The following is a 24,396-nucleotide window of genomic DNA, read 5'->3' on the forward strand; positions in this document are numbered from 1 at the left end:
TAAAAACTTAAATACTAAAAAAAAAGTAAAGATGCAATCATATAACAATTTAAAATTTACAAACAAAATATTTTATTTAATCTGTATTTATTAATTAAAGAATTTGATTTAAGAAATTAGAAAATACTAATAATAAAAATATATTAATAAATTTATAAATTAGTATTTGAATAATAAGTAAGATTGAACTTTTAAATTATAAAAATTAAATTTCATTAAATATTTATTATTATTATTTTTATTATAGTGTTAAAATAAAATATTGGATCAGACCCAATCTAATTTAACATATGACAACTCATTATATTATGTGTTGTCCTAGTTTCTTTTTCTTTCTCCTTCTGCCTCCTTTAGCGTCGTCTATTCTTTATTTTTTAATTTCTTCAAGATGTATCTTCTTCTTCAAATTAATATTCATGTTATACATGTTTGTCATAAAAAAATTAATTTCATTTATTTTATTCTTTTTTTTATTTTATTTTTTAATTCTACCTCTTTCTCATACTCTTGCTCTCTGTTTATTATACTCTCTTGCTTCATTCATTTTACAGGTGATAAAATAGAAATAGTATCTTTTATTTCGCAGATAATAAAATAGAAATAGGACCCTCTTATTTCGTGAATGACGTATCAGAAATGGTTCTCTCACGCCTGAATTCATTTCGCGAATGCTATGTACAAAATAATAGTAAAATCTATTTCACAAATGCTTCACTTAAATTGACTATGTATATTTTGACAATATTTTTCTATTGTGGGTATTTAAGAAATTAAAATATTTTTAATATTTATATAAATAAAAAAACCCAATTTAAGTAGCTGTTTCCTAATACTGCTGTATAATCTTTGGTACACACAATATCTTACTTTTACAGCACTCATCATAATAAAATCTAACTTTTGCAGCACACTCCAAAAGAATGAAACTGAAAGTACCACTTTGAAAACTGTTTTGCCTAAGTATAATAAGATGAAGACTTATTTGTTCATTCTTTCACTTACATTCTATTTATTATTATATATATGTGTTCTAAAATTTCTTTAGATTGAATTTTTGTATTTTTATTTGGATTCATTATGAAGAGTTTTTCTTCTACAATTTGTTCTTTCAATTTCTGAGCCTCAACTTAAGATTTTTTTTATTAAAGATTAAGACACATTAATTTTACTATTTATTAATAATAAAAGACAAATTAATATAACATCTTACATATAATATGTAGACATAACATAATTCAAATAAAGTTAGTGTTCTTTAAAAATATTTTTATATAAAAAATATTTAAGATATAAATACATATTATATTAAATAAATTACTTAAAAAAATATTAGAGTGCAATTATTTTTTATCGTCATTTTTAGTTATAAATTTAATTTTTTTAATTTAATAATATAATAATATATTTTAACTATTAATAATTAATTAATAATTAAAAATAATAAATTCTAATGATGTTTTAACATTTGTTTAGTAGTTAAATATCTCGAATCTTATAAGATTGGAAGAACAGAAGAAATTCAAATATACCGAAAACACTGGTGTTCTAGTTGTTTTAACCGTTGATCTGAATTATAAAAAGTATATATAATATATATTAATTAAAATCAACGGTTAAAACAACTGGAACACCGGTATTTTTCGGTACACTTAAAATTTTTCCGATAAGATTTTAAAATATTATTTTGGCATAACGAGATTAAGTAGTAACAGAGACACATATCTAAGGAAGTAGCATCCCAATACTTGGAGCTATGGTTTTGGAGCATGAAACCAAAGTGCAAGTAACAGACAAACAACATAAGAACCCTCACTATGTTCCAACCAAATCCAACGGTCAACATTCAATCACAGTTCAGAACTTGCATGCACACCATGAACACCACTTTTCACTCACTTCCTTTATTATCATATCTCTCTCTCTCTCCACACCCTTTGGTTCCTGACCTGTCCATTTTCTTCTGCAACTTTTGTCACTTCCTCCATTACCACCCTCTCTCCTTTGCCTTGTGGAGAAAACAGACACTACCCATTCAAGTGTTTCAGAAACAAGTAAAGTAAAAAACAGCCTTTGGTTTAAACACAACAAGAATTTGAGTTTAAAGAGAGACCAAAAAGAAAAGGACTTCAATACTCAACCTCATTTTCATCCTTGAACTGAAAATGGGGTGTTCAGTTCCTTCATTACTTCTTCATCTCTTCTCTCTCATAATGTTTTTGGTTTTCAACCCACCATGTGTTTGTGGAAATGTCGAAGACGATGAGCTTAAATCACTGTTGGACTTGAAGGCTGCTTTGGATCCGGACAACACCTATCTCTCATCATGGACCATGAATGGCAACCCTTGTGGTGGTGGTTCCTTTGAAGGTGTTGCTTGCAATGATCAAGGTCAAGTTGCAAATATTTCTCTGCAAGGGAAAGGTCTCTCTGGGAAGCTTTCATCTTCCATTGCTGGACTTAAGCACCTTACAGGACTCTACTTGCATTATAACTCATTATCTGGCGACATACCTAAGGAGATTGCAAACTTGACTCAGCTCAGTGATTTGTATCTGAATGTCAATCATCTTTCTGGGGAAATCCCTTCTGAGATCGGCAAGATGGAGAACCTCCAAGGTTACATGTTATGTTTTATTTTTTTCCCTCTTGAAAACGTTGGAACTTTTTGGGTTTTACTTCAAATGGTTACTTGTTGAAAGCTTCTATCTTTTTATCTTTTTGTGCATTTGAATGATGTTTAGTTTCTGGGTTTCACTGAAAGATTTGAGCTTTGTTGTGTTTAGTTCCTGTACCATTAGCTATCATGTCCTGTTATGGACCTTCTGGTACTTTTCCCTCAAATGGTGGTTCTCTTGCACTGCAGCGTTTCAAAGTAGTTGATTCATGAGAAGGGAAGTGAATTTGTACTTTTGTAGCTCAACACTTTTTATTTTTTCTTTCTCTTTCGAGAAATCGTCTTTGTAGAAGACATTTTAAACAGCTATAAATACAATTTCCAACCACCTGAACTCCTCTGTTTTAATTGCAAGACATAGGTATGAACTAGGATATGAAGGGGGCAACAACACTATTAATCTCATGTATCTGTTTCTGAACTCTATTTAATTCTTTTCCTCAAACGTTTTACCTTTTTCCTTGTGTAAATGGAGATTCTTTTCAATTAAAACTCCTGGGACTGATATCCAGGATGTAGTTCTGAGGGATAGCTTAGCTCTTTAGCGTGTTTCATTGTTTTCTCAGACACCCAAAAATTTTTTTTCCTGCATTTTGCTAATGTACACAAAAAATTAAACATATTGTGATATTGATATGGGAAACAATCCCCTTCAACTCTGTTGTTGAGTCTTACAAGTTTTTTCTTGCAATAAAAAAGTTGATGTTTCCTGCTGTTTTCTTTAGATGTGAATAGCTCTCTGTTGGTGATTCAAACTTGGGAGTGTGCTTATCTTGCATATGTTTTTTCTGCTTTGTAGTTTTGCAGCTTTGTTACAATCAGTTGACAGGAAGCATACCTACACAGCTTGGTGATTTGAAAAAGCTTAGTGTTCTTGCTTTGCAATCGAACCAGTTAACGGGTGCAATCCCTGCTAGTCTAGGTGATTTGGGAATGTTGATGAGACTAGATTTGAGCTCTAATCAGCTCTTTGGTTCCATTCCCTCTAGACTAGCTGATGTTACTTCACTGCAAGTTCTGGATGTTCACAACAATACGCTCTCTGGGAATGTACCTCCTGGTAACAATGATTTGCTGATGGTTATCTTAATTTGTTGGTGCTGTTAATTTCCTTGTTAAATTGTTTTTATTTATCCGAAATTATGAATCTAAATCTAAAGTATGCTTATTTTCTTTCTTTGCTTTAATGAAGCTCTTAAGAGACTGGAATATGGATTTGTGTATGAATCAAATGCGGGGTTATGTGGAGTTGGGTTTTCATCCTTGAGAGCTTGCAATGATTCGGATCATGTCAACCCCAATAGACCTGAACCCTATGGGGCAGGAGTTAATGGTCTATCTAGAGATATCCCAGAAACTGCAAATGTAAAGTTGCCTTGCAATGGAACTCGGTGCCAAAGTTCATCGAAATCCAAGCACACATCTGTTACGGTTGGCATAGTTCTGGTTATGATTGCAGTATCAGCAATTGGACTTCTGACCTTTACATTGTACCGTCGAAGGAAGCAAAAGCTTGGAAATGCTTTTGATATCTCCGAGAGCCGCCTAAGTACCGATCAAACCAAGGGTATATATAGGAAAAATGGTTCTCCTCTAGTGAGCCTTGAGTATGCCAATGGATGGGACCCTTTAGCCGATAGCAGGAATTTCAATGGAGATAGCCAAGATATGTTCCAGAGTTTCAGGTTCAACTTGGAAGAAGTAGAGTCGGCGACTCAGTATTTCTCAGATATGAATTTGTTAGGTAAGAGCAACTTCAGTGCAACATATAAAGGAGTTTTGAGAGATGGGTCTGTTGTTGCTGTTAAGAGCATCAGTAAAACTAGCTGCAAATCAGATGAAGCTGAATTTTTGAAGGGCCTGAACACTTTGACCTCACTGAGGAATGAGAATTTAGTGAGGTTGAGAGGATTTTGCTGTTCAAGGGGACGAGGTGAATGCTTCCTTGTCTATGATTTTGTGCCTAATGGAAATCTGACGCGTTACCTAGATGTGAAGGAGGGTAACGGAGAAATCCTGGAATGGTCAACTAGAGTTTCTATTGTGAAAGGCATTGCCAAAGGTTAGTCTTCTATTCTTTGCCCTTACATTCAAGTAGTTCAGCATTCCAATATGGTAACCAACTAACCATCCTAAAGTTGTAATCTGTCCGTATTCTTTTATTTGTCGTTGCGAAAATTTGGCACATCCTTGGATCGAGGTGTCTGGATACAGATTGTATTCCGATACACTGATTTGGATCTTGATAAAAAGGATGGAATGAATTTTCGAAGTGACATATAAAAGGAGTGAAGGTTTAAAGTTTAACTTGTGCTTTAGTTGATTTGCATCTACGTGAATTTTTTTCATTTTGATGAAGTGTTTTATTTTATTTATTGAATTTAAGTAAACATGAACCATATGATACACTATTAATCTTTACAAGTTTCTTGTTTATACTGAACCTTGTTTCTTTTTTCAGGTATAGCATATCTACATGCATACAAGGCAAACAAACCGGCTCTTGTTCACCAAAACATCTCTGCGGAGAAAGTACTCGTCGATCAGCGATACAACCCGCTGCTTTCAGATTCCGGCCTGTACAAGCTTCTCACTAATGATATTGTTTTCTCTGCATTAAAGGCCAGTGCTGCCAAGGGTTATTTGGCTCCTGAGTACACAACTACAGGCAAATTCACAGAGAAAAGCGATGTGTATGCTTTCGGGGTGCTTCTTTTCCAGATCCTCACAGGGAAGCAGAAGATAACTTGCTCGTTACGCCTTGCCGTGGAATCCTTCAAGTTCGAAGAATTCATCGACCCGAATCTGCATGGCAGATTCTTTGAATACGAGGCTGCTAAACTCGCAAAGATGGCTTTGCTTTGCTCCCACGAGTCTCCCTTCGAGAGGCCAACAATGGAAGCCATTGTTCAAGAACTCAGCAACTGTAGTAGCTGTCTCTGATCACAGTAACCAAGCCATTTTATCATACCATCAAGACATAGCTACTCATGGTAGTGACATTGATTCTGTGTCCTTAACTAAGGACTACCTTGTTCTGTGAATGTCTAGGACAGTAGATTGTAGTTTGTAGCCTGTTATTAAGAATTTCTTGAATTTTATTTCTCTAATCATATGCTATTTTGTCCAATTGTTTTTGCTTTGTTTATTTTGTGTGTTTATGTTTATGGTGAAATGATGAATGGCTCCATTTTGAAATGTCCTTTTTACAGAGACAAGCATATAAACAAAAAGAAAAATCAGATATATCTCCATCATGGTGGTAGTGTGCACATAACATCATGATGATTCAGGAATCACATTCCCTTTTCAAATTTCCAATAGGAATAAATGCTAATTGAATGAACCTATCTGCACGTTTTTTGGTAGTTCCCTCCTTTTAAGTTGTGGCTGAATCAGGTTATTTGAGCCTTTTCTTTTGCTTTCTACTTCTGTGGCATGGCAATAAGAACAATATAATAAAACTAGAAAAATATGCTGATAGTAACAAATGACTGTTAATATATACATGTATTTTTTTTTTGTTATGATTTTAGATCAATGTATCTGAATATACAGTTAAAGAAATATACCAAAAAATTCACACAATGACAACACAAAAAAATGCATTGAAGGAGTATAGTAGTGTAACTTTAAATGATAATGTGTACGCAAGGTCTTGGTCTGGTGGTCATCTTTTATGCTTTATTATGTCACATAAGTCATACTTAGTGCTTGTTTGGGTGCCATTATTTTGCTAAAAAAAAAAAAATCTTTTTTGAGAAGCTGTAATTTATATTTTTTTTAAAAGATCTTTTTTTCTTAGAAAAAAGATGTTTTTCATATAATAAATAAATAAATAAGTACTTTTATATTGTTATACCTAAACATAATTGATAGATAAAAAGATCTTTTTACATGAGATATCCAAACATAAAATTACTTTTACTTCTCCATAAGATCTTTAAAAAAAAAATAACTCGAAAAAAGATCTTTTCTTAGAAGCTCACCCAAACAAACCCTTACACTTTTTTTGTGCGACTTTTTTTCGGACCTTACTGTCCACCAGATTGCCCTACCATTTTTATGTCACATGGGTATCTACAAAAAATTCAATTTTTGAATTGTTTAAATCCACTCTTTCTTTTCTTTTCTTGTTTGGTTTTATGTCAAGAACTATTATGGACCATATTATATAAGGTATAATATATGGACGTTGTGAATTGTGATGACAATGTGGGTCTCGATTGATGCTATGATTAAATGTTTAGATAATAAGATTTTAACAAGCATGCTTGGTGTGTTTGTTAATATCTTTTTCATATTTGAAAATGATTCAAAGGCGTAAGATGTATGTGACATACAGGATTTAAGAATTTTACTTAGGGTTTAGTGTGGTCCTCACATGTTGAGCAAAAGTAGTTGGACATACAAAGACAATAATGACCTTTTTGGGTGAGATTTTTTTTTTTTTGGTGAGGTTGAAAGATGCTGTACAGTTAGAAACCATTTGGGTCCATTCACCAAATTGTTAGTTAACAACTTAACAGTGATCCCACTCCCCACTTTCCAGTTCCCAGCCCAGTTATATTCTGGCCCAAACCAAAAAGAAAAACAATGAAATTCTAAATTCAAATAAAAAAAACAGAAATGTTTAGTAGAAAAAAAAAAAAACTAACCAAAAACAGTTAATATTTATTTTATTTAGCATTCATTAATTATTGTTGGAATTAATAAATATTAAACATGCATAAGTAATGACCAATAAGGACAACAATGATACATTATTGTGGAATTCAATTGTTGCCCTTGCAATAAGGACACTGAAGCAGTAGTGATTATTCCATAAGCATGCAAGCACCAATTAGCTGTTGTTGACTGCTAATTAATAAAATGTTTTCTGATCAATGTTAAATAAATAAATAAATAATAATATTAATATTAATAATTGTTTACAATCTTGGATGATACTGTATATTATACTATACACCTATATCCATGTATCCAGCATTACCATAAGGTTTTTGCTGTAATGTGGAGAGACAGAATCACAAGCCTCATGTTAGAGCAGCAGGTAGAAGCTTCATCATCATCATAACTTGGTTTTTAAATTAATTACACTTTTAATTTCATTATTATTACAATTTAGCAAGAAAAAAAAGCTATTAAAGACATTGGTTAAGAGAATGAAAAATGAAAAGTTTGATTTTTCCCAAGAATTTATTGAATAAAAATTCAATTTCTTTTTATTTGACTTACATTTTCTATGTAAATTTTCTAATTATTATATAGTATATTTAAATAGTACTCTTAGGACATATGCTAACAAAATTATTATTATTATTATTATTATTATTATTATTATTATTATTATTATTATTATTATTATTATGTACAGCCTGGTGTCTGTACTTTGAGGTTAGGGACTTAATTAGGCTCTGTTTGGCTTTAATTAATAATCAAGTGGGACTCATCAATGGATCAATAATGAGTATCAAATTAAATCTATCATTAGGCCAGGGGAGAATTAAAGTAATAAGAGGTGGGAAAGATGTTCAATCATGATATCAACTCATCAAAAGGCTTACCATAAGTTAATTATTCAAAGTTTGGTTTTGGTGGATAATTAAGAAACTTAGGCTAAAAAGCCAACTTAATTAGAAATAATGAATAGATAAATTTTAATTATATATATGACATACTATAAATCAATATAATTACATTTCGGAAACTATTAGGAAGAATGTCAATATCTCTCGTGTACAATTAAATTTCAAGTGTGATTTATAAAGTTGATATAAATTAAATTTTAATTAGCCAATAATATACATTTTAAGAAAATCATAAACTTATTGTTTTAAAATTTTGAACAAAGATATACATCAATGATAAGATATTAATTCGTTTCATAATATATTAATTAATACGAGTTTAATTTTAATGTATTTATAGGATAAAAAATTTTATACACGATCATTCAATTAAATTCAAATATTTAATTAATTTTTTAAAATTAATTATTTTTAGTAATATAACTAAAAGGAATCATCCAAAAATTTCAAAACCAATTCATCTAATAATATATATTTATATATACATTTAGAATAGTACTAGCTATCTACTATGAGCTTCTTCTTAAGAGAAGCAAAACTTAATTAACACCCCCTTAATTTTTTTTTTTTCTGAATCCTAAATATTTATATATATGTTTTAATTTTAATTTAAGCTTGAATAACTTTTCCTTGTGGAAACCTAACCCTGAAAACATGTTCTTCTCCAGTGCATTTATCAACCTTAACAATCCAACGACTCTTGATCTTGTTGATTCCATGTTTTGGAGTATGAACTGTGCTTGATCCAAACCTAGTTACCAATAACCCTTCTCCAATTGGAAGTAACTGAGTTCTTGAACCACATGATGATGATGAGGACCACCTAGACCCTTTGCACACAAATGCATTGTAACCAACCACCAATGTCCCATTTTGCTTCCTTCCACCAACTTGAACTGCCTTCAGAATCTCTTCATGGTTCTTGAGCTTGCAATCGATGAGGACGAAGTCGGCGGCGGCGTACTGGTTAAGGAGAAGGATCTCAGCCTCTCCAACCATGAATTCGACTTCATTTGATGCTGTTCTTCCAACAACATACTTTGTCCCATTTAAGTCTTCATGATTTGGAACAATGCAAATCACGTGTCCTCCGGTTTGATTTGCCGCCTCTACTAGGGCTAGTAAGGTGGTCGAGTCGGCCGCCCCGGCGCAAGCCACCACCATTAGCTGCGCGTTGTTCCCGGCCGCCAAGGCCGATATAAACTCCGCCACGGCCGGTTCTTTCGCTTTTTGTCCCTGAAAAATAAAAAGTCTTATTAAAAACAAAGCTTGAATTCTGCTACGATAATATTATTTGTACATTAAAATTAAAACAAACATATTTAATAATCGAATTGGGATTATTAAATATGTTTGCTTTTATATGTACAAATGATGTTATATTTTAAAAAACAATAAAAAAATACTAACCATTTTCAAAGTGTTGAGATAGGCCTTAGTGGCATTTTCTGCAGACCAACAAGGCATGGTTTTAGTTTGAGTATTTGTATTTTTGGATGGAAGAGAATAAAATTGTTCACTTGAATGCTTTGAGATGATGGAAATGTTTGAGTGAATTGGTTTTTGGTTATTAGGTGTATATATAGGATCACATTACAAGGGACCTAGCTGGACCAGTGTGGGTCATGTGCTCTTCCAACTAGCTTAGGACATAGAAAATTAATTAAATATTGTATTGTATATAATGCTACTGTCTTGTTGGATATCATGTGTCTATCAAGACATGTTTTAATTTTTTTTTATAGGTATATAAATAAATATATTTTCATATAACACATAAATACAAAATTTTTTTTTTTTACTAAAAATAGAGAGATTCGAATCCATAACCTCTTAAGTGAGTATGAAAAAATTATACAATTTGAACTATAATTTATTAGTTCTAAAATGTAGCTTAAGTATATATTAAGCTCAAATTTTTATAAAATCATAAATTTAATTTTAATATACTACCAATCAATTATTATATAATCTTACATCAATAAAAATAATTATTTTTATATAAATTATATAAATAATCATCTAAAAAAATAAATATAATTAAATAATTTAATAAAATATTTTATATTATTAATATATCAAAATTAAATTATAAAATTATTTAAAAATTATTATGTAAACTCAACTTAACCGAATCATTATATATATATATATATATATATATATATATATAGAAAATTAAACTTAAAAAAAAATAATGGTTACATAAGTATATTCCTAATATATACGTGTGTATAACAAAAGTTACTTCTTTTAGACTGTATTTGTTTATTGTCTTTTAAATATATAGACATAGACACAAATACACAAAAAAAAAATATATATATATATATATACACAAATTTTTTATTGTATTTGATGATACTGAACAAGACACATCCGTATAAAGTAAATATTAATTTTATTCCTATATTATCACTAATAGAATAAGGATAAGAATAAATTACTAAGAATAAAAGATATATATTTGTGTTTTATTCAATATGTCTCAATGTCTCATCATTTTTATTTTATGTATGTTTGTGTGTCATCGTATTTTTCAAAATTTCATATCTTAACAAACAAACAATAAATATATACCACCGTATCTATATATTAATATCTGTGTCTCATCAAATAAATACAGAATTAAGTTATTTAAGTTCTATGTATTATTATACAGTATCTACAACAACCCTAGGGGAGCTGTATTAAAAAATGTTTCATTATTTAATTCGTAAAATAAGTTAAAAGAAAAATAGAAAATGGTTTCCCTTGATTATTGCTGATGTTGATTTTATTATAAGAGTTTAATTGAACAAAATTTCTACTTACTTTTGTTTAATTGTGGATTCTTTTTGCACGGAAAAAATGTCACGGAAAAAGACAAAGTAAGTTTATATATTAATGGATTTCATCAATCTTTATGTTGACCAGATGGAACTTTTGTGAGCTTCCTGGATGTTGATATAGCGCATATAAAATATGAATTAATGATAATATAATCATCATCTAGCTTTAATCACAGGTTAGGCTTATGCACATTATTAAAATTAAACCAAACTAAACAAAACAAAATTGAGCTCAGCTAATCCTACTAGTAATTTGTAAAAAAGATGTAGTTTCGTTTATGGTTCAGAATAAGCACAATAAACATATTAAAAAAAATCTTTTTTGGAATTAAGTCAAGCTTATATTATGTTTCATTACTAATTTGAGTTGATGAAATAGTTAATATATTTATTCGTTTAAATAATTATCGAAAAGTTCAAATTTTATATTGTGTATATAATAATTTATTAACCAACGATAAATTCTTAAATAGAATTCAGATTCGTAGCGAATTAGCAATTGACCTGATTAACGAATATCGTAAAAAAATACTATATTATTTCGTTTTGATTATATATCGAGAAGAATAGTTCGTTTTTTAATAAAGTTGTGTTAACTTTTTTTTTTTACCAAAATATTTCTTCTTCTAAATGTTCGAAATATTATATTTCATGTTAACATTTACATTATCATCTTAAATTTTTAGTGTGATGACCACACTCAAATGTTTAAATTCTTCTTCATTGTTAGAATATAATTAGGATCAATTAGTATGATTTAGTATATCTGACTATTTATTCACGAGAGAACGTAAGAAAGAGAAAATAGATAAGCAGTGGATGACAATAGTGTTTGATCATTCGACTCAAAAAAATACAAGACAGGTTAGTCGGTGAAGTGAAAAAGCATCAAAAGAGTGACTAAAGAAAAAGAAGAATGACATAAAAAAAAAATACAAAAACTACGATAATTTTTACGGTAAGAAAAACAACCTATCCTCTTTAAAGAGGATACCATAACTCTGATATATCATCAGTGAAATTTAATATCTACTTTCAAACGTTGAGATATCAATATTGATGTGTTGATAATTACTTGCTAGTTGCGACCCCTTCACTAACATCTTTTGAAAAGAACTTTGCCAAAAGAATCTTCAAGAGTTACTTACGCCGTGTTTTTCAAATTGTTTATTATTTGTTTAATTTATGTAATCTTAGAAGATGGGTAACACCAATATAATTTAATTAGTAATTTGCCTCCAAAATTCGCCGTCTTGAACCAAATTTATCGTAGCTGATGATGAGCTTCGATTCACTAACAAAACAATAGCTTAATTAAAACCACATATAATTTATCGCTGGGTGTATATTAAAACTAAAATAAATTTTATTCAATTTTTTAAAAATAATATATAACTTATATTTTATGATATATTAATTTTTTATTAAAATTCTGTTATTTTAATTTAATTAGTGTTAATTAATAATCAAAACTTTTTTTATGTACTGGACAATCAAAGAACACTCATCATTATTATGTGTCTTCGGATTCCATCACCAATGCACATATAGATATACTAAGCAATCCAGCTTTCTACACTAGAAGACAATATTGACACTATTGTTCCAATTTTACTTCTTTAAAATTGTGTATCATCGTTACTTTGATCTCGAAGTGTTTCAATTTTCTACGTTAGAATCAATAAATTTTTTATTGGTTTTAGAAATATTTATAAGAAAAAGTATAGATAACCATCAACATTTTTGAATAATATGTAAATAATATAAATTGATAGGGTTAAAAGAATAAATTTAATTAGTAGCATTAAATTAGGGTGTAGTGTATTTTTATTTAATTGATGGTTGTTCATGTTGTTCAAGATAGTCATTGTTTACCTAGCACTCCCCTATATTTATAATAATGCTCTATAATAATTGAATGATAAATATTTATGAGTCATTATATATAATTGAATTGTAGTATCGACCATAGTCATTAGAACGATGGACAAAAAATAAAATTTTTGTTAAAGGCTGAGAAAAGACAAAAACAGAGTGAGAGGGATGGAGATCGTGAGGACAGGACACTGTTTATGTCGACGGCAATGGTGATACTTTGGAGGACGACGACGACACGACAATCAAAGAGAACGGTACATCTGATGAAGCAGTGATGTTTGAGAGATGCAACAAATATGATGAAAAAATGAAGAAGAGTGAAAGTCATTATAAAAAGAGTTAAAGTTAAGTATCTAATTTAGGGAATAAAGATTTTCAATTTTTTTCTGTATTTAAAGAAGAATGATTTTAAAAAAATAGGCTTTAGTTATTAATACTTTAAGAAATTATATAATTATCTATTTTAAATAATAACTTTATTATAAAATAGTTCTATTATTATTAAGATATTAACTCTAATTAAATTAAAGTAACTCAAAGTTATATATATATAGTTAGTTATCCGATTATAATAATATCCAATTAAAAATTAACACATTATAAAAAATAAGTTATATATTATTTTAAAAAAAGTTAAATAGAATTTATTTAAAATTAGTCATTAAAATTAATTATTAATATAATATAAAATATATATTAAAATTAAATTAAATAATATATTTATATATAAATATATATTAATTGATTTGAATGTACAAATAAAATTTTTAATAATTTAATGTAATATAATATTTTTAATATTTTTTGCAGTATTTATATATAATGATAAAAATTTATATGCAAATATTTTTATTATGTGATAATTAAAAATTATTAAATAATTTAATAGATTTAATTAAATTATTATTAAATAAAAAAAGATAATTGCATATAAATTTTTACAGTATATAATTCTACACCTTATGTAATTTAGTTTTCTATTTTCTATTCCTAACATTAAATATTCTTCTGTATTAGCTGCGATGTCCAATGAACGGAAGCACAGGCACCATTATTGTAACACAATCTCCTAGTAATATTATAATGGTGTATTGTATAATAATAATTAATAAATTAAATGGAATTGTCAAAGAAAATAAATAACCTATACCTATGATTAATTAATTTGGTGGTAATATATAATTATTATTATAGGAAGACAAATTAGACAGTAACCATGTTGGATGAGACAGTGGCACGACCATGGCGCACATAAATTGAACTCTTAAGCCATAAACATATACACTATGTTTTTGCTGTACGGATAATAACGTAAATTAATATATAGCTCTATATAATAATAATAATAATAATAATAATAATAATAATAATAATAATAATAATAAAGAAAAGTATAAGAAACAAATTCTGTAACTAATCAAAAATTGAACAACTTAATTAATTATAATTATTAATAATTAATTTTAAATTTTTAAATTTAAAATTTAAATAATTAAAAATTGATTAAGTAAACTTAATTAAAAATTATAAAAATCTTCTCCATCTCTTCTATATTAACTTGCATACCCCAACAATAACACACAGATCCTCTCCGTCAGGCCCTCTCCACCCCTACCTTCACGCAAGATGACCTCAAGAAGCTCGCCGCCGACAAAGCCATCGAGTACCTCAAGTCCGGCATGGTCCTCGACCTCGGCACCGGCTCTACCGCCGCTTCGTTGTTGCCAAGCTCGGTCATCTCCTCTCCATTGGTCAACTCTCCAACATCATCGGCGTTCCAACCTTCAAGCGCACTAAGGAATAAGCACGTTCTCTCGGAATCCCGCTCTCTGTCCTCAACAATAATTCCCGCCTCGATCTCGTCATCGACGGCGCCGATGAGGTGGACCCCGACCTCAACCTTGTAAAAGGCCGCGGCGGCACTCTTCCGTGCTGAAGGCCACTTTCGACAAGTTCATTTTGGTGATCAATGAAACAAAGCTTATGTCAGGACTCGGAGGAGCGACCTTGCGATGCCGATGGAGGTGGTGCAGTTTTGCGGAAAGTACAATCTGGTTCAGCTTCAAGAGTTGTTCAAAGAAGAAGGAGTGATGGAACACGGGCTGTTTTTGAACAATTGCAAAAATATATATAAAAAAATATCTATTTAATATATAAAAAAAAACATCTTAATGCTTAACAAAAGAAATGTCCAGTTATAGGATTTAAAAAAAAATCGTATAATTCTTAAAAAATAGAAATATCCACATCTGTAATACAAAAAATTCAAAAAATACATTAAAAAATATCTATTTAGTATGAAAAAGAAATATCATAATACTTAAAAGAAGAAACATCTATGTATATCAACTTACCTTTGTTAAGATGGGGTTCGAGATCCAATCCATTAAAAAGTTGGCAGAAGTTGGCTGGCCCCTAATTAATTCCCTAACAGATACTCTTATAATAATAATATACTTTGAGCTACGTGTGAAAAGTGAAAACATATGCCCTTCGTTGTTATTAAATAAAATTATTATTTAAAAGTTTAAGTAATATTGTTTTTTAATTTTTTCTCAGCTGTACCCCTGTTCAATAAAATAACTAGAATAATAAGCTAATGGAAGAGTTGTTAATAAGAGGAATCTTGTTAAATAGTTCCTTTTTAGAAGTTTTATGAAAAAGGCATGAAATATGAATGACTATGTCAGTGTCATTGTTTTTTTTTTCCCTAATTTGGCAAGATGGGGCTCAAATCTTTGCTCGTGTCAATTGAGTAACGAAATAGCGATTGGTACATAATTTTTTGGTGACTCGATTGGTACATAATTTAACTAAGCAAAGACACCCGAATAATAATAATAATAATAATAATAATAATAATAATAATAAAAAAGCAAAGCTTTATATTTAATATATTTAATAACTTAATATTATATCATGATCTCCTTATTTTAATATTAGTTAATTTGTTATTTGTAAAATATTATCTTAACTTTCACTTTTTGGAGAGTTTAGAATAATTTAGAATTATAATTTACAGTTTAAAATTTAGTATTTAAGATTTAGAATTTAATATTTAAAATTTGTAATTAATTTAGGATAAAAGATGATTTCAAAAAAAATTTGAGTTGACAAATAATTAGTTTCCTGATTAAATTCTAACAACTTTGCTTGCTTGCTTGTTTTCTTTAAAAAGAGATAAACAATAGAGAAAGTAAATTTTATGCATATATGATTATTGGACAATTTTTCTTTTTTATTTAAAATATCTATTTGATTGAAAACATATAATTTCTTGTACTAATAATATGTAGTGGAATTAATATTAATACATTTTTTAGTACACACTTTATATATATAGTTAAACATTCAAATTCTAAACCAAGTTTTGGGCCAAAATCTATAGGCATTATACACATTGATAATAATAATAATTATTATTAATTAATTGGTAGACCCTTGAGACATGCCAACACCAAACACAAACATTATTAATTCAAAGGTTGCCATATTTGCATGATTGTTAGGAAAAGAAATTAGCTGGCAATGTTACACTAAGAGGAAAATTAAATCACTGTTTGATTCCTTATGTTCTTGGAATAGCAAGCATAGATCTAGATCAATCAATCCTTGCTTCCCTACCAAGAACATTGATAACAAATGGTTCTGTCTAAAACGGTCTTTTTCTTTTTTTTGCATTATATAAACTAAACAACAACTTTTATTTGTCTGATTCTGCTAGGGAGGATGGAACAAAAAAATTGGTGGACCATATAAAAATTTATTTGAATTATTATTATTATTTTTTATTTAGTTAGAAAAATCAATTTGCCCTTTTTCCTTGATGGATCCTATTGGATCAAAAGAATCTAACTTATGGAAAATTAAATTGAATGTGAGAACGTGCGTTCTGATTAGAGGGTACGTTATATATATGATTTAATAGATAGATGATGTTGGAACCCATTTCATCATACATAATGTACAATGAATTATATATATATATAGATGCACTCACAGTGTAAAGACAATAAAGCATTTTATTCAGTCGTGTAATTATATTTAATTTGTTCTTTTGAATAATTATTCACGTTGTCAATGTAAAAGGTAATTATTTGGATAACTATTCACGCAATCAATATAAAAACAGAAATGTTTAGTAACAAAAAAAAAATCAGCAAAAAACAGCCATAATTTGTCTTATTTAGCATTCATTAATTGTTACGACAATAAATTAATGCTAAATAAGACAAATTCTGACTGTTTTTTTGTCTATCTAGCATTACCCAAAAAATAATAATTTTTTTTACTGATGTGACATTACGTAATTAGATGTACGTATAAAACTATTTTACACCACCAGAACATCAAAATTAAATTCATATATATATAAATGGGGTAGGTTTCTCTAGATTTTTCTGGTTTTTTGAGGAGTTTTTGGATGCATAAATGGAGGGGGACACTATTGTATGGATCTTCATACCTCATTTATAACCTAAGGTGTGGCACTTACACATTTTACTGTACCACTATCTTCTTGTCTTGGAATATATATGTGATAGATATAAACATTAAATCAATGTCTATCAATCAAAAAGAAGCAATAATGTTGTATATGTCAATTGAGTTTTTCAGGATAATTTTTTTTTATGTATGTGTTTTATGTGTATATATTTATAGTATATGACACTATATTAATTCATATTTTATCTATTATTAAATAGAATGCAACCAATTAGTTTAACTTAAAGTGAAATTTATATATTTACATTGAGTTCAATTTGGGATATATATGTCAATTTTTTCAGCTAATATCAATTTTTTATTTTAAATTTTAAATCTTAAATCTCAAATTTTATATTTTAAATGCTAACTTTTTAAAGCTTAAAATTTCAAAAAATTTCAAAAAATAAAAGTGATAAAATAATTTTACAAAAAAAAAAAATTGGTTAATATTGACTACTTAAAAATTAATTTCTTATATTTCATATACATTTATTAATTTTTAAGTTCAATTATGAAATAATTTAGATGAATTATGTGTTAATTAGCATGACACAAAATAATATATAAAATAAGATATATATAATAAGACTTTTTTCTATAGATTAATATTATACATCATCAATAAAATTTATTATTATTGATAACGCTTGATCAATAATAAAAATATTTTATTAAATTTTAAATTTTAAATTCTAAAAATACAAAAATAAAATATTAGTCTAAATATTAACTAATATTGATAATAAAAGATGCTGGTCTCTTAACTTTTTTATTTATTTATTCAAAGGTTGATATATAGTATGTGTATGTACGCCTTATTATTTAATTTCTAACTCTATAATGCATTTCAATTGTTTAAAATAATAGTAAAAAAATTTAAATGAATAGATCTGGTTATGAAATAATATGAATTATGATTGTTGGATATATTAACAGTAACACTGCACTAACGTGAAAATTAAACTAGGCATGCATGCATGCATCTCTCTGAGATTTATAATTGTGGGACAAAGGAAAGGGGAAAAGGGAATAATACATGTACGACACTTCTTTTATTGCATATTATTATATAATAGATAATAATGCACGCTTTTAACGCTTGACATATAAAACAAAACCTCTATTAATTTGGGAATGAAATTTGCTAGGGAGACAATGAGGAATTTTGATAATGTGTATAATGAATTTTTAATTTAGTTCAATACACAAAAAAAATTTAAACAGTTATTTTAAAAATTAATCATTCTAATCCTAATTTATCAATAGAATTTATTCAAACACTTTCTTTTTCCTACTCTATCCTCATCAATCATTCTGCCTCTCCGACGTTAGAAGTTTTTTCATCGACCATCAAACAACCATCCACGTAGTTATTAAAATAATCATCCAACTATATCTAGTGAAATGACCATCTAACATTTGTTAATTGTATATACTTAAACTGAATCGAACAAAATAACCATCTAATTAAGAATTAAAATAACCATCTATATACTAGTGAATTGAACATTCACTGATGATGTAAGACGAAAAAATAAATAATTAGGATCAATGTCGAAGGCAGCAATCATGGCGATGCAGTCATCATATGAGCTTTCAAGACCAAGCCGCTGCAACATCCGTCGCAAACCCTTTGGGGTGATACCTGACGATAACGATGAAACTTCCGTGTTCTCCATCTCAGCCACGAACATCTCAAAAGTTTTTCTGAGATCATCATCATTGTTGATGGTCATGAGCGTGTCGGCATGGTTTCCGAAACCTGGGGACAGCAACAAGTTTTGGGGATGGAACGGAGGTTGAGAGATTATGGTGAAATTGGAAGTAATCGCGTATTTAAATGCTAATCCTAAATTTTTAAATTTTGCTTTCTTTTTAAATTCATTGTACACATTGTACACTAATATCATTGTCTTCCCCATACTAGGGATGTCAACGAGGCAGGGCAGGGGCGGGGGATGCCTTCCCGGCCTGCTCCCCATCCCCGCCCTCAAATTTGCTCTCCATCCCCATCTCTATTTTTCACGGGGCCCCATTCCTTGTGGGGACCCCATTTTCCATCTATCTAATAGTTCTAACTAATTATTAATTTCTATATGATTAGAGGTGCAAGTATCCATCATATACAAAAACAACAAGATTTTATACAAAAAGTCTAAATGACACGATGGTGACTTCTTTTGAATTGACGCAGTGGGAGGGAGGACGCAACGACGAGACAAAGGACAAAGCAGTGGACGAGGTGGGAGACGCGGCAACAGAGAGGAGAATAGACACGACGGCAGAGTTACGAAAAGGAACGCCGCAAATAGAAAGCACGACGCGGTAAGGGTGATGGTACGGTGAGGTGTGACGATGCGGTGAGAAGGGAGAGTGGCGAGGGGGTGGTTGCAGAGAGGTTGGATGGAGTATGGACAGCGTTAGAGATCTCTGAATTGAAGAAGGGTTATGTAAATAAAGATTAGGAGTTTTGGATTTTCATATGTGTGTGAGTGAGATAAATGACTAAAAAACATATATGAGAAATAAACTATTAATGATAATTTAGTAAATTTATAAATTTCGGGGAATAGAAGGGACGGGGTGGGATCCCCACTCGGATTTCTGCGCCTGCCTCAGGAAAATTTTATTCCCCATTCTCATCCCCACAAAAAATATTCCTCACAGTCAGATCTCCATTCGGGACAGTCCCCACAAATATTCTCGCATCTCGAAAAATTTTACCATTCCTAAGTCCCATACTTTTTCTTTGTGAATAAAAAATTAAAATATTCTAATTAAGGATAATAACTTTTTACAGCACTAATTATAGGATTGAGATCTAATTTTGACATAAATGATTGGAAAAAACTTATGGCATTTACTAATTTTGGGGTAGTATGAGAAATTAAACTAGAGTTTTCATCAATCAAAATTTTTCATTATTCAATGTAACTAGACATCTTTTAAATATTATTCTTTATTCGGTCTTTAGAATAGAAAAAAAATAAAAAATAAGTAATTTTTTTAATTTTTTAAATAACTAGTATATAAAAATAGATATTTAAATTAATTAAATAATAATAAATTTTTAAAAAAGGTGACCAAAAATTAAATTTTAAAAGACAAATAGCATCTTTGATACAAGAATTAGCAACTTATAATACACATAATATCATCCCATTATTATTGTTATTATTATTCATGTGTCACTCACAACTTACAATAAGAATTATTCAATTTTTTTTCAAAAGTCGTTAAATATTCGTTAAGAATGAAAAAGGTCCAATTAGACTACACATAAAAATAAATTTCACCAAAAAATAAAAATATGTTCTAGTACAAGTTGCACAATTTTAGGGATCTAACATCTTTTTGGTCTCTTATTGTCAGTTAAGCTTCTTCAAAGCTTTTCTATGGGGTCTTCCTACGTTGCTCAAATATCAACTTATTTTTAGCCTTTTAGTTCTGCCAAATAAGATTTACTGCCAATACGATCTCTTTTTTCTGTTTCATCCTTGAAGCTTTCTTGAATACTTAGGATTCGATTTTGGGAGTTTTTTCAAAGTATTTTTTTACCATTTCACCAATCTATGTCTACACTTTTTTAATTTTTCAGCAAGTTTGAACATAGGTGAACCTTCTATATCCTCACTCCATAATTCTTTGATCAAAGACACCACTTCTTCTTTGTCACACCATCTCTTTTGGAATCGGAACCTTCTTTTATATCTCCTGTTGTTTCTCTCAAGGTTTAGTAGTAATGGTTTATAGTCAGAGTCCCAATCTTCTAAATGAGCCACATATGCATTCGGTCAAGCATCTTTCCATTCCATAGTGGCATGGACCCTATCTAGCCTCTCTTTAATCAGATTTCTTTCAAATTGTCTATTGCTCCAAGTAAATAACTCGCCTTTAAATCCCAAATCAATAAGTCCTCCCATGTTAATGAAGTCGTTGAAATCTTTCAAGGAGGATTCTGAATTGTTTCTTCCACCTTCCTTTTCATTATGAGTTTGGATTGCATTAAAGTCTCCAATTAATATCATCTTCTTCCTAGCACCTTCTACTCTTTGAAGTAGCTCCATAAATTGTCTGTTCTCCCAGTATTATCTGTGGACAGATAAACCCCTATTGCGTCCCATGAGTGATTTGTTTGCTGGTCCTCCACCTCAAAGTGTACAAAGAAACTTCCATAGTCCACTACTTAGATGGTAACTCCTTCTTTTCATGCCAATGTCAAACCTCCTGCTACTCCAATTGGGTCCACCAAAAACCATATGATTGAAACCCAATCTTCCTCAGAATGCCTTCTACTTTCAAGGCATTGTTTTTTGTTTCGTATAAAAACAATACTTCGGGGGAATGAAATTTAACAATCTCTTTGATGTTGTGAACTGGCAGAGATTTTTTCAAACTCCGATAGTTTTACGTTAGCATCTTCATCCCTTCTGGGGTGTCCATTGTAGGGTGGCACCCTCACTCCTCTCAGTTGATGTAGTTTCTTTCTGATACTGTCTCTTTCTCCTATCTGCTTCTTCTATCTCCTCAAGTCCTCTCTTAACTCCAATGATAGGACTAAGTTCTCCTCCCTTTCTTACTAGTTTTTTCAGTTTTATCTTCTTCCTCACATATCTTTCTTTCAGCTTCTCCATAGAACCAGAATTAGGGAGGCTTCCCGAATTATTTGTATTATCCAAAATCTGCTGGAAGTTTTTCTCCTTTTTCCTTACCTCTAAGACTCTCTCACTTTCAGCTACTTCCTCCTTTACCTCCTCTTCTACCAAAGTTTTTTTCTGGTTGCTTTGAATTTTCTTCTCTTCTTTCGACTTTTGTGTATTGCTCTCATTCACCAATAAACTTGCAAAGACCCGGATTAAGTTGACTGTGGTTGGATTCTTACTTGCTGTCTTCCTTTTCTCCTCTGCTGAAAATCTGTTGGGATGTTTATTCTCCTTTTGCTATTCGATTTTTCTCCAAACCCACTATGCCCGTAACCACCGCCCCCATTTCTCCTCTATTGCCTTTCCAGTCGTACAGTCCTTTAAGTATTGTTGCATACGTTGTTTTCATGTCCGAAAAAGCCACAGTAATGGCAGAAATTACCAATCCTTTCATACTTTGGCTGAACCTCAATAACCTTCTAATTTCTCCCTACAATTTTTAGAATTCTGCGCAGAAATTTTGTTATGTCCAACAGTACTTTAACTTTCAGCAGCCTTTCTTCCTTCCTTTTGACGTTAAACAAATTAGCCTCCAAGACTCTTTCCATTGGCTCTCCGACTCTCCTACCTAGTCTCTTGGTTTTGCATTGCTCTGCTAATCCCCAAAGTTGAATCCATATTGGGATGTGGGTGAATTCTGTATCTGCTATTTGAATATCTTTACTCTATCATTTCAGATTCAAGATATAATTCTTGAAAAGCCAAAGTCTCCCTTTCTCAATTCTAATTAGGTCAATCTCATTGCCAAAAAATAATTGAAATAGGTTTCTTTTTCGATCTAAAACCTTGAATCCTTCCAGCTGTCTCCATATTGCATATAGAGTGGCTTTCAGCATCCCAGAGCTAAAATGTCTATCTGAAAATAGTCTTCTCACTAAATTATTTGTGCACTTTTCCATTCTTTTCCGTATATCCTCGTCTTCAAACTGAACTATTATTTTCTCTTCCTCCTCTCCATTAAGGTTCACATGATCAGGAACTGCAGCATTTGCTGCTATTGGAGTCCAATCAGACTCGACAAATGTATCACACAAATTAAGATTCTCCACTAAACTCTAAGAAAGTGGATGACTAAACTCCAGAACTAGGGCACATCTCCAAATATGAATTTCTAGAATCATTCTATTTACAGCAAGCAAACTCATCAAAATAATTTCAAATTTACATTACTCATCATAATAAATAAGTTTTAAATAATGCAAGTTAAGACAGTTGGACAAAAATTAAAGATGACAATAGAATGGATAAAGGCCAATTTTCATACTACTTAACCACATCTCACTCTATTTTATTCTATATAGATTTGTTGCACTACCATCCGCGTGCAGTAAAAAAATTTGTACCCTAATATATTTTTCTCTATCAACTATATATATATATATATAGATACATTTAAATTTTGATCCAACTTTGTCTCAGTTAAAATCTATCCCGTATGATCGAATATGTGTGGATAGGTATTCGCAGATACAAATTGTATTGCTATCATTGAAGGTCTTAGTTCCTTCACAATTTTTTTCTCGAATTCGATTCTTCTAGAAGAATGAAAATAGAACTTACTCACTTAATTGAAAGAGTCACTTACTTTGTGTGAATATGTGAAGAATTAGTCATTAAAGTTTTGATCAAATAGATATTCTATTGCAAACCTAAAAAACATAAGAAAGGTTTTATTTTCCTTTTAAGGATATCAAACAACGAAGAAATTTTACAAAGTACTTAAAAATTGAAAACAAAATATGATAATTTAGTTTTTTTTTTTTTTTTTCCTTATGTGTACAATAATTTCAGTATTTAATGAATGAACTATGAAAGTGGGCTATGAGCCTTTCAAACCCAAACACCCAGTGGCCTATTAGAAATATGGGGCTTGACTCATTGTCTTTGTTTCTTCGTAACACATTAGCCCACCCCCAAAATTAGGGTTGCCCAAGTGCAAAATTATATAAAAATACAGGTAAAAGGCCAACAAAATAGAAAAAATTCAAATTAGACTGACACTTGGGCCTTTACTTAATCATGTTGAATAGTACTTCTTATTCCTAAATTCTTAAATTCGGTCTATAATTACACCAACAACAAAAATAATTTGGTCTATAATTTTATATTATAAAATTCGGTCTATAATTCAGAGTGAAACATGTGTGAAGTACGATTAAGGTTACATATTCAATTTTTTTCAAAGTGTAATGTCATAATTAACCAATTCAAAAAATAGTGTAGTTCTTAAA

General features: G+C 29.9%; 2 protein-coding genes and 1 pseudogene across 2 annotated transcripts; 2 read left to right on the forward strand and 1 right to left on the reverse strand.

The window, feature by feature from the left end:
* Nucleotides 1-1,781: 1,781 nt before the first annotated feature.
* LOC107644717 (Leucine-rich repeat protein kinase family protein) lies at nt 1,782-5,804 on the forward strand. The gene is made up of 4 exons (XM_016348645.3): nt 1,782-2,616; nt 3,474-3,734; nt 3,867-4,736; nt 5,136-5,804. The coding sequence occupies exons 1-4, from the start codon at nt 2,163-2,165 to the stop codon at nt 5,615-5,617; spliced, it is 2,067 nt and encodes a 688-aa protein (XP_016204131.1). The 5' UTR covers nt 1,782-2,162; the 3' UTR covers nt 5,618-5,804.
* Nucleotides 5,805-8,773: 2,969 nt separating this feature from the next.
* LOC107642200 (uncharacterized) lies at nt 8,774-9,790 on the reverse strand. The gene is made up of 2 exons (XM_016345503.3): nt 9,676-9,790; nt 8,774-9,501 (listed from the first exon to the last, which is right to left on the reverse strand). The coding sequence occupies exons 1-2, from the start codon at nt 9,730-9,732 to the stop codon at nt 8,875-8,877; spliced, it is 684 nt and encodes a 227-aa protein (XP_016200989.1). The 5' UTR covers nt 9,733-9,790; the 3' UTR covers nt 8,774-8,874.
* Nucleotides 9,791-13,996: 4,206 nt separating this feature from the next.
* LOC107641482 (putative ribose-5-phosphate isomerase 3, chloroplastic pseudogene) lies at nt 13,997-15,124 on the forward strand (annotated as a pseudogene).
* Nucleotides 15,125-24,396: the final 9,272 nt, after the last annotated feature.

The sequence above is a fragment of the Arachis ipaensis genome, chromosome B5, assembly GCF_059453495.1.
Source record: "Arachis ipaensis isolate K30076 ecotype BB chromosome B5, ASM5945349v1, whole genome shotgun sequence".
Taxonomy (NCBI): Eukaryota; Viridiplantae; Streptophyta; class Magnoliopsida; order Fabales; family Fabaceae; genus Arachis; species Arachis ipaensis.

What these genes read in the sequence shown, in the direction of transcription:
- LOC107644717 (XM_016348645.3), top strand. Translation starts at nt 2,163, where the DNA reads ATGGGGTGTTCAGTTCCTTCATTACTTCTTCATCTCTTCTCTCTCATA. An exon ending in CAAGATGGAGAACCTCCAAG is followed by an intron (nt 2,617 to 3,473) that starts GTTACATGTTAT and finishes TCTGCTTTGTAG; the next exon opens with TTTTGCAGCTTTGTTACAAT. An exon ending in CTCTGGGAATGTACCTCCTG is followed by an intron (nt 3,735 to 3,866) that starts GTAACAATGATT and finishes GCTTTAATGAAG; the next exon opens with CTCTTAAGAGACTGGAATAT.
- LOC107642200 (XM_016345503.3), bottom strand. Translation starts at nt 9,732, where the DNA reads ATGCCTTGTTGGTCTGCAGAAAATGCCACTAAGGCCTATCTCAACACT. An exon ending in ATCTCAACACTTTGAAAATG is followed by an intron (nt 9,502 to 9,675) that starts GTTAGTATTTTT and finishes TTTATTTTTCAG; the next exon opens with GGACAAAAAGCGAAAGAACC.